An 11132-nucleotide genomic window follows, 5' to 3' on the forward strand; every position below is an offset into this window, starting at 1 on the left:
TAGATGCTCATGCATCTGTGGCTTATGATGATCATTATTTCCCCAAGGACCAGTATTTCCAAGGATCAGTCTTCCTGCTGATCCTGCTAGCCTTAGTCATCAGGGATTTGGACTCTGCCGTACCCTGGGATGATTCAAAGATGATGACTGCTAGACAGCCCCTATGTACCTTCCAGCCAGCAACTACCACTTCTGTCACCATTGTCTTAATTGCTCATGAGTCTCAGAATCCTCTAGAAATCTTTTTTCCTGCCAGAGCAACTGGAATTCCTCTATCCAATGACCCATTACTTTGAGATGCCTTCTGTGTTGAGGGGTTGAATTTCTCAATACAGGCAGCATGGTAGAGGTAATATATTTTATTAAACCAACTAAAATTTCTTTATTTGCAAGCTTTTGGGTGTACACACCCTTCTTCAGGCATGGGAGAATGCAAAGATTGTAAAATTTCTCCTAGGTGGAAATGAAAATTCATATTTCACAGGAGAGCTGAAGGTGTTGTAAGATATCTTGGTTGGCTCACCTGTGAAATATGAATTTTCATTTCCACCTAGGAGAAATTTTACAATCTTTGCATTCTCCCATGCCTGAAGAAGGGTGTGTACACCCAGAAGCTTGCAAATAAAGACCTATTTTTGCAAATATCTACTTGATCTAATAAAAGATACCACCTCTACTGCAAGTGCTGATTCCTTTTGCCTGTAGACCAATACGGCTACAACCTGTATCCCCCATTACAGGTAGACAACTTGGGATGACCATCCCAATAATACCTGCTTCTACCTGTTTGGGAGTGGCAAAATGATACAACATATCATAGATTCATAGATTGTAAGGCCAGAAGAGACCTTGGAAGCTCATCGGGTCCAGCTCCCTGCACCAAGCAGGAAAGATAACTGGGGGTCAGGTGACCCCAGCAAGGTGACTGTCTAGTCTCCTCTTGAAGATTTCCAGGGTAGGGGATTGTATCACCTCTGTAGGGAGTTTATTCCAAAGTCTGGACACTCTGACTGTAAAGAAATTTTTCCTAATGTTGAGCCTGAATTGATCTTCCAGGAGTTTGTGGCCATTATTCCTAGTTTTTTCCTTGGGTGCCCTGGTGAACAGTTGCTCACTGAGCCCTTGATGTACTCCCCTAGTGTAGCGGTAAGCTTCTACCAGGTCTCCTCTCAGCCTTCTTTACCTTAGGTTGAGGAGTCCCAGATCCCTCAGCCTTTTCTCATATGGCTTGCATTTTAAGATTCTGATTATATAGGTGGCTCTTCTTTGGACTCTCTCAAGCTTGTTCACGTCCTTGTTAAAGTGTGGTGCCCAGAGCTGGATGCAGTACTCCAGCTGTGGTCTCACCGGTGCTGAGTAGAGCAGAAGAATTACCCCCTCAGTTGTGCTGGAGATGCATCAATTGATGCATGACAGAGTATTATTTGCCCTACTGACTACAGCATTGCACTGATAGCTCATATTCATACTGTGGTCTATTATTACCCCCAGGTCCCTTTCATTCGTGGTGCTGCTCAGTTTGTTGCTGCCAAACCTGTAGGTTCGTTGGGGGTTGCTCACCCCAAGGTGGAGCACTTTACATTTCTTGACGTTGAACTTCATCAGGCTCCTATCTGCCCAACTTGCTAGCCTGTCTAGGTCTGCCTGTAACTTTAGCCTATCTTCGAGCTTGACCACGCTTCCCCATAACTTGGTGTTGTCCGCGAGCTTGGCCAGTGAGCTCTTCACCCCCACATCCAAATTGTTAAAAAAGATGTTGAAAAGTACTGGACCAAGCACCAACCCCTGCGGGACACCACTGCCCACTTCTCGCCAGGATGACACAGATCCGTTCACTTGAACTCTCTAAGTCCTATCCTGCAGCCAGTTCCTCACCCACCTGTCTGTCTTAGAGTTAAGCCCACAATCCTCCACAATCAGTAAAAGAAACATAAGAAAACCTATATAACATCCCACGAATACCCCAAAGTTAAGTGGGGTTCATGATGCTGGGATCTGAAAAATAACATTTTATTGTGAAATATTAGAAGCTTTAGTGTGTTATGTTTTTCCCCACTTCTTCCAGATTAATGCAGCTGTTCAACAGTGTATTTATTACTTTGAATCATGGGAGTCAGCAGTTGGTGGAACTTCAAGGGTTAATGCATTTTCCCAGCAATATAGTAAGTAATTAATTTTTCATTCATGGCATTACTCATATACTTTTTAGATTTTTTTAAATATCTAGATTCTTTTTACTGTGGTGTCTAAGCATCTCCTGGCAAAATAAGAATATACCACCCACTGTTTTTACCCATAGCATCTCTATACGTAAGCTTTTGAAATAGGTAAATATTGTTTTTTCACAAACAATGCAAAAATAATTTTCAGCAGTGGTTGCTTATTTATGTTGTCTGTGCAATTTCCTTTATGTATATACTGTAACATTTTTATTGGAGCTTATTCAAATAGAAATACGTAGTAGGCAGGAACATAATGTAAAATATAAACAAATTAAAATACACATTCATTTTTCAAGGCAATAAACAGAAGACTTTCTACACAGGACAAGAATTACAGTACATCTATTTTGTTCATTCACTGTGCCTCTTAGGAAGATTGTTGATATATAAACAAGGCAGAAACCTATTTCCTGTTCAGCTGGAAAACAGAAAAGGTAAGGGAAACAGGAGGCAAAAGCAAGCGGTCTGATGGTAGTGTTCATATTTTCAAATATAGTAGACGTTCTAGGAGAATGTTCCTGTTCAGCATCTTGTAATGGGAATCTTTGATAAAAGATAAGTGATAATTGAGCACAGATCTTAATTCTTTTGTCATCAATATTCTGTTAGGTTTCTATTATTGCCTTTGTAGTGAAAGTATTCATGGAGAAATAGCTCTATGAAGAAAGTTCAAATTATGATTATATTGAGATGTTTAATCTATATTCATATAGAAAATTTACAGGAAATTGCTTTTATAACTTATTTTAGCTATGTCTAGCTGTAGTTTATGCCCAACTGTTCATACATTTCAAATTATAGACAGCTTCCTTCTTGAAAGAATTGGTAAAACTCCAGTTGACTTTGTTCGGAGCAGGACCAAGCTTTATTAGAGGATCTTGAAATAGCTTGGCAAAGCAGTTGGCCGATATGTATCTACAGTCCAATATTATTATAATCTGGCTTCTGTTGATAAAACTGTAAACCACAATAAAAGCAGAAAAAAATATACATTTTATTTCATTTACAGAGATCTTTTATTTACAGAAAGTTTTTCTTCCTTGTGTTTTTTTTGTAGACTTCATATCCTTAACAGACTTGTTGGTATTGTTTATTCGACTTATTTATTGCTCTCCAAGTTGTCCAAAGACAACTCTGACTGTGCACACAGGTAATATTACCTTTTTTACTTAATCATTATATTTTAAGGCTCTGTGTCAAGAAGAGTAAGTTTTGTATCTGACCACTTCATTTGGATAGGTTAATTGTGCAAAATTTCTTTTTATTTCTCACCTTCTTTCATTGTACAGTGCCCAATAAGGGATGATTCATGTAAGCACCTAGATAAATGTGTATTGATATATTAGCGATCACTTTTATATTGAAAATGTAATATTTCTTGTTTTTGTCAGGTGACTATTCTCCTGCAGCCCTTGTTACGGAGGTGCTACAAGTTCTGTGTGACCAAACAGAATGTGCTAGAGAATGTTTATATACTAGTGAAGTGGTAGATGCCCTACTTCATCCTATTCATAATCTACTTGATGGAACAGAGGTTCGTAATATCCCCAAAACAAACTTTAAATATATGTTTGATTGTGGAAAGACAGAGACGTGGCAGAAAATAGAAGACTGTTTATCTAAGATATAAGCTAGTGTTGTTGGGATTATATTTCTTCCAGTTTTAAGGAAAAAATAACTTCTGGTACACATACTTGCCTACTTTTAATAGTACACTGTGCCTGCCTGGCCTCGAACACCTGGTCACGTACGGCCTTGGCTCAGGTGGCCAGTGATGTTTGTCCTACTGCCTCCTGTAGGCTGTTGAGTGGATGTTTACTCCCAGAGTGGTCTCCCCCAATCTCTCCTGCCATGACTTTGAATGTTTTATCAGTGGTGGGATCTGACCACTTAGGGTCCCTCGTTTGGTGGGTGGTCCGCTCACTGGTTGTCTGCGGGGCTCCACCTCCCCTATACCATGGCCTTACACCAAGCCTCGGCAGATCACTATGTTTCTCCAGCTGTACTCCCAATACCGTTGTGCCCCCAGTTACGTTGATCTGGATAGTCCCCTCATGTCTGGGGTATTAGCTCCCGAAGGGTGTGCTGCTTGAAGAGTCCTGGATTGCCCATGGTATTTAACTTGGGTTTCAGGGCCGACTCCCCTTCCCCCAGGGTGTGGAGCTTGACCCAGGTCCCAAGCGAAGATAGGGCTCAAAACAGCTCTGCTACCGTCGTTCCGCCTACGTTACCTGGGCCTACTCCTCAACCCCTCCAAAAGGGGGAAACACAAATGCCAACCAAAAAAACCACTATTGTTTTGAGGGACCTGCACGGTCCCCTCCCGGGCCCTTCCGCCAGCGTACCAATACCTGCCTCTCTAAGGGTCTGTCACAGGCTAAAACCTACGTGGGTCCGGGGTAGCCTGTGGTCTCTTGTCTGGGTTGTCTCCCCCTTCTCCCAACCTTCTGTGGATTACAGCCCCGCTCCTTGTTTCCTCCTTTAGTAACGACCCCCTTCAGGTGCCTGGCAGCCACTCCGGGGACTCCTGGTCGCTTCTCACTCCCAGAGTCGGCACCCCATCTCTCATGACCTTGTTGTGCTGCCCTATGTGCTGTTTCCATCTGGCGCCTTCCAGAGGGAGAGTCTCCTCTGGCCTCCCCGGTACCCTCGACGATCCCACCTCTTATAGTGTAGAGAGTCTTGTCTGGCTCTCCAGTTCTTCCGTTTCTGGTGCTGGTGTCAGGGTCCCCTCCAGACTTTACGTTCCCTTTGCCGCTGTCGCTGAGGTCAGGAACAGCTTCTAGTTCCTTGTTCCCTCTGTTGCTGGTGTAAGGATCTGCTTCTGGCTCCTTGCTCCCTCTGTCGCTGCTGCCGGGGTAAGGAGCAGCCTCTGCAAGCTTTTCCCCCTAATGGGACTCCCAGGAGGCACCCAGTATTGATGCCTTCCTCGGCTCTGATCTCCCTCATCCTCCACCTCTGCCAGTGGTTTGCTTTATTCGTGCCAGCCGGTGATTGTTGATGACGTCACCGGCCGGTCCCAGATGTATGAAAGCGCAGCTCACAATCTGCGCGGGTTTCCTCTCTTGTTTCAGCTACGTTGTGGGTTCTGCTGCAGGTAAGTACTTTCCTTGTTTATTTTTCATTTTCATTTTCTTTTCCTCAGGGGGTTCTCGTCCCTGGGAGTCCCCATGTGTAATTTGGGGTTCTTTCTCCCACTCTCCCTGGGACATACACTAATAGAGTCGGGTTTTTTTCAGCTGTTACAATTTGACACACACACTGTGCATTTTTTATATATTACATATGATAAAGAACCTGCTGAACCTTTGTGACTAGCATTGAAGATCTATTCTGAGACAGTACTGCTTTGCATCATTTTCACTTCTTTGTCAAAGACTTTTACAGGAGAACTAGGTATTAGTTCTCCAGATGCATGTATGCTCTGAATACTTAAAACCATAGAACATTAAGGCTGGAAAGGACTCCATGAGGTCATCTAGTTCAATCCCTTGCTCAAAGCAGGACCATCCCCAACTTTATCATCCCAGCCAAGGCTTTGTTTAGCCGGGTCTTGAAAACCTCCAAGAGTGGAGCTTCCACCACCTCTCTGGGTAACGTGTTCCAATATTTTACTACCCTACTGGTGGGAACGTTCTTCCTGATATCTAAGCTAAACTTCCCTTGCTTCAGCTTGATAACAGTGTTCCTTCTTTTGTTATCTACCACCACTGAGAACAGTCTAACTCTATCCTCTTTGTAACCCCCCTTCATGCAGTTGAAGGCTGTTATTAAATCCCTCCTCAGTCTTCTTTTCTCCAGACTAAATAAGCCCAGTTCAGTCAGCCTCTCTTCCTCGTACTCCTCGCAAGCGTTTTGAAATGGATTGCTTGAGGACTTGCTCCATGATTTTTCCAGGGACTGAGGTGATGCTGACTAGTTTTTCGTTCTCCGGATCCTCCTTGTTCCCTTTCTTCGAAATGGATGCTATATTTGCCCTTTTCCGGTTGTTGAGATCCTCTCCTGATCTACATGAGTTTTCAAAAATAATGACCAGTGGCTCTGCAATTGTATCAGCCAAATCCCTCAACACCCTCTAGTGCCTTGCGTCTGGCTCCATGGACTTGCACACAGCCAGCTTTTCTATATAGTCCCTAACTTGCTGTTGTGCCATTGTGGCTGCTCACTGTCAGGTGCAGTAGTCTGGGAGCTGACTTTGCCTGTGAAGACTGAGGTAAAAGAAGTATTGAGTACTTTAGCCTTTTCCACATCATGTGTCACTAGGTTGCCTTTGTTACTCATTAAGGGACCCACACTTTCCCTGATCTTCATTTTGTTGCTAATATACTTATCTTGGTGTAAACTGTTAAATGCTATTTTTTCATTTACCTGACATTTTGCAATTCAGTATTTTCTGTAACAGGGATCAACGACTTTTGGCAGTACTGAATCCTTTGATCTGGACCACAGACATGGAGCTTCAGTGGCATTCATTAGCAGGGAGATTTAGTAGCAGTCATTTCCACTTGGTGTCATGGGAGGGAATGCCAACTGCAAGAGCTCACCCCATGCTGGCACAGGGAAAAGTGACAGTGATAGGCGCTTTCCTGTGCCACAGTGGTGGCTGGGTCCTAGTACCTGTCCTTCTCTGACCCAAACTGGGATATTCCAACCTACAGCCTAAAAAGGTTGCTGACTGCTGCTCTATAACAACAAGCTCAGAACACAGTACAGATAAAAATAACAATTCTCCACTGAAAATTACTTTATTAAATTAAAAATAGTTCAAGGAAGGGGAGATTTTATCTTTCTAAAATAATAGTAAAGATTTAGGGTAGATTCCTTTGTGTGTCTAAATAGCAGTTTGCTAGCTACAAAATGATTTTTTTTTGGTGCCAATGCATGATTTGCAATTCTGTTAGCTATGTAAAGTGGCTGTGGAAGCATACATATATATAGTGAGCAGTAGACTACATGCTGGCTGTGCAGGTATGCAGTTATGTACACACACCCAATACATGCGTGGAAGTCACAAAATTGTAACTGGACAGAACCAATTGTACCTAGATAAAACCTAGTGTGTGACCCTCCCATGTTTTAGTCTCAGTAGTTGAGTGGTTAGGTCACTTGCCCAGGAAGCAGAAGACCTGAGTTCTAAGCCCCTTCATCTGTAGAAGGGTTGAACATGCATTTCCCTGAGCTCTCAGCACAGTGCTTTAACAATCATGCCATGCTACAGAATGGCCATTAGCCATTCCCTCTCCAGCCACATGGAAATTTTCTAACTTTTAAATTTCTTACTGGTATTTTCTAAATAGGGTTATGTTCTAACATATATTTAAAAATATGTTGGGCTTTTTTTCCTCATCCCTAAATTTCTTGAGTTTCTTTCAGGAAAAGAATAGTTTCTGAATTGATTGTTTTGAATTTCACTTATTTATTTGCAATATTTTATGCTCTGATCACACTAACACTTAACCATGTGTGATACTCTGTGATGTTCAGATTGCAGCTCCCAACTGCTCTATGTAAAAAGGAAAAAAATATTATCAAGATTTTTTTTTTTTTTTTTGCTTTTAACTGCATGAGTTGGGTATGGCTTCCTTGTAGCCATTAATAACCTAACACGCATGCTGTATATTAAAGTCCTCGGGAAGACATGACATTTGTCACACATTTTATGCAAGTATTGTTTGACAGTTCATAACATGCCAGACATTAAAGCAATTTATCCCTGGATAAAAATGACACAAACCACACCGCTGCTCATTGAAACAACAACTTCTTTGTGGCATGGAAATATCCTGTGGTAATTTTAACGTGTGGCGAGATGGCATGTTAGTCTATTATGCAATAATCTCATATAATGCTCAACAAATGCAATGTATGCTGGGTACTTATATCAGTCAAAATTCAAGAAAAATAGAGTTTGTTTTTCTTCCTCTTTTTTGGACTAGAATACATTACTATAATGGTTTTATATATTATGATCCATATATGACTACTGTCCCTGTGGCTCCTGGACTAGCAGTTATGACTTTTTTTGTTCTTTAGTGAGTAATCTAAGTGCATTAGGACTACTTGCCAATTTACATATATGTATCTAAGTCTTTACAGTATAGAATCATAGAATCAAAGGACCAGAAGGGACCTATAAGATCATCAAGTCTGGTTCCCTGCCATGGGCAGGAGGTTATTGGACTCAAACGAGCTCAATGAGGTGCTTGTCCAGCCTCCTCTTGAACACCTCCAAGGATGCTGACTGCACCACCCCTGCTGGGAGTGTGTTCCAGATTCTAGGTACCCTTACAGAAAATAAGTTTTTCCTAATGTCCAACCTAAATCTTCTCTCAGTGAGCTTGTGCCTGTTGGTCCTTATTCTCCCTGGAGGTGCCTTTCTGAAGAGTTGCTCCTCTAGATCTTGGTGTTCACCCTTAACATACTTGTAGGTGGTTATCAAGTCACCTCTGAATCTTCTCTTGCTCAGACTGAACAAACCCAGTTGCTGAAGTCTCTCCTCACAGGACCTATCCTCCAGGCCCCTGATCATCCGGGTGGCCCTTCTCTGCACCCTTTCAAGTTTAACCACATCCTTCTTGAAGTGAGTGCCCAGAACTGGACACAGTACAGTTTGTTTGATAGTTGAAAGGCACTTTAAATAATTGATAGATGGTAGCTTTGGACATTAAGGGAATGTTTACACATCTCTGTTGCTGCCAGAGATGCCCATTTAAGATTCTACCCTGTCCCCACCTGCCTTCACTTGCATGCCTCTGGAAATGTGTGTGCAAAGCCACTTTGGGAATATCCACTGTAGCTGCTCTCATGTACGTGGAGACAGAGATCTACAGAGAAACTATGTGGGAGAGGCATTGTCCCCAGTGGGGCTTCCCTGACATATTTCCAGGTTTGGCACATCAAAGTGAGAGTGAGTGGGTTTTCTCAAGAGCAGGCAAACCACCATCAGCAGACACAGCACGCTAGACATTAGAGCTGTGCAAAGCTTCGGCAGCTGATTCGATTCAGCCTGATTTGGTGGCTGAATCTTGTAATCTGAATCAAAGCAGGAGACCCATTAAACTCTCCAAATCGAATCGAAACCCTCCAAATCAATTCAGAGAGATTCTATGATTTGGATGTAGCCACAGCTTTAAATGTTTTTTCTACATGCCTCAAGGTACCAGGCAGCTTATGAATGCTCAGATGCTGGGGCAGATAGTGTCCTTCAGGAGCGCAGGGTGTCTCCAGTGTGTTTGGTGGCAGACCCAGAAGTGGACCAGAAGCACTTCCAGTCCATTGAGGAGCACACGGGGGACCCTCCCCTGGCTCAACAACTGGTGCCTCTTGGGTCTGGAGGGGTACCCGGGGCCCCTCTGGCTGATCACCAGTTACTTCCAGTCCACTTCTGGTCCACTGCTGAGCATGCGGGGGACCCTCCCACACCACTGTGGGACACTCCATCTGCCCCACCATCCGAGCATTCACGAGCCGCTCCTGGTATTTAGAAAAAACATTTAAAACGGTGTCTTTAGCCAAATCACTGATTCTCTGAATCCACATCGAATCTTCAGATTTGGCTGAATTGAATCGGGACAGTGATCCAAATCAACGAATTGAATCGGGACAGTGATCCAAACCAACGAATTGAATCGCTGTCCCCCCAAGTCAGGCCAAATCTGAATTGAATATGACCCGCTTTGCACACCCCACTAGGCATACTCCAGTTGGCAGTATTTGTGTTGTCACAGTTCTGCTTTGATTTTCAGCAGTGAGTGACTGTAAGTTTAGTCCCTTTCAGTCCCACATAAATGATCTTTCCAATCACTATCTGCTTGAATATATAGATATACAGAAGGATAATAAAATTTCTCCTTCCTTATTTTATACTGGTAAACATTTAGAAAGTCAGATAGTAAAGTACTAGGGCTGTGCAAAGCTTCAGGTGGTGGTTCATTTCAGAGGAGATTCGACTCAATTTGGTGGCCAAACCTCTGAATCCGAATTGAATCAATTAAAAGGTCCAAATTGATTCAAAGCTCTGGCCCTTTAAGAAACAAAAAAAATGGAGGAAAAACCCCGGGATTCACCAGCTCCTGTAGTGGCCTTGGGGCTTTGGGGGGCTCGTGCAGAGCCCCTCACGTAGTGCAGGGCAGTGGGGATCGCCTCCGCCGGCAGGAACAGTGAGTATGGGGCTTTTCTTTTTTTTTTCTTAAAGGGACGGACCTGGCTCGGGCAGGGCACCCGTGCAGGGGTTGGGAGAGTGGGGGGGTGCAGGGGGCTCATGGCAGAGTCCCCCATGCAGTGTGGGGCAGTGGGGATTGCCCCCCACCCGGCAGCACCTGGTGAGCTTTTTTTTTCCCAAAGAGCTGGGAGCTGGGGTGGGTGGGGCAGCCATTGCCAGGATGGGGAGGATGAGCCTGGTCGATCTGGACATTCAGAGTTGGCTGCTGCCAACTGTCTGAATCAGATTTGGCCAAATTGATTTGGGGCAGTTATTCGAATCACCAAATTGAATCACTGTCCCCTGAATCGGCTGAATCTGAATCCAAAGCGAATACTAGCCGCTTCGCACAGGACCACTAGGTACTGTCATCTTTGCCTGTTGCAACCCTTTCTTCCTGGTAAATGATATAGCCTCAGTAACAAGTTCTTTTTAAGGTGCTAGACTCTGCAGTGCCCAGTAAATTGTGTAGTTAATTTCACTGAAGAAGAAGAAAGTTTAACTCAGATGTAGTTCAAAGTTTCCATGCCTGCTATTTAAGAAATAAACTATTTTTGCTATTTAAGAAATAAAGTATTATAAAGTATAATATTAAAGTATTACCCTGAGAATCTAGAACAGAAGTATTACTGCTCTTTCTTAAGAAACAATGACAGGACAGTGCTTTATTTTCTCAGAATCCAGAACAGTAACTCCCAATCCCCCCCGAA

General features: G+C 43.3%; 1 protein-coding gene across 2 annotated transcripts in view; it reads left to right on the plus strand.

Moving 5' to 3' along the window:
- The window catches only part of TBC1D32 (TBC1 domain family member 32), a 238286-nt gene that overhangs the window by 63181 nt on the left and 163973 nt on the right, over nt 1-11132 (plus strand). For both annotated transcript variants that reach the window (XM_019520032.1, XM_019520033.1), the window contains exons 11-14: nt 2066-2162; nt 2519-2656; nt 3280-3372; nt 3614-3756. In XM_019520032.1, coding sequence (XP_019375577.1) covers nt 2066-2162; nt 2519-2656; nt 3280-3372; nt 3614-3756 — 471 coding nt within the window. The remainder of the gene's footprint in view (nt 1-2065; nt 2163-2518; nt 2657-3279; nt 3373-3613; nt 3757-11132) is intronic.

The sequence above is a fragment of the Gavialis gangeticus genome, unplaced genomic scaffold, assembly GCF_001723915.1.
Source record: "Gavialis gangeticus isolate Ggan-Ray unplaced genomic scaffold, GavGan_comp1, whole genome shotgun sequence".
NCBI classification, from domain to species: domain Eukaryota; kingdom Metazoa; phylum Chordata; order Crocodylia; family Gavialidae; genus Gavialis; species Gavialis gangeticus.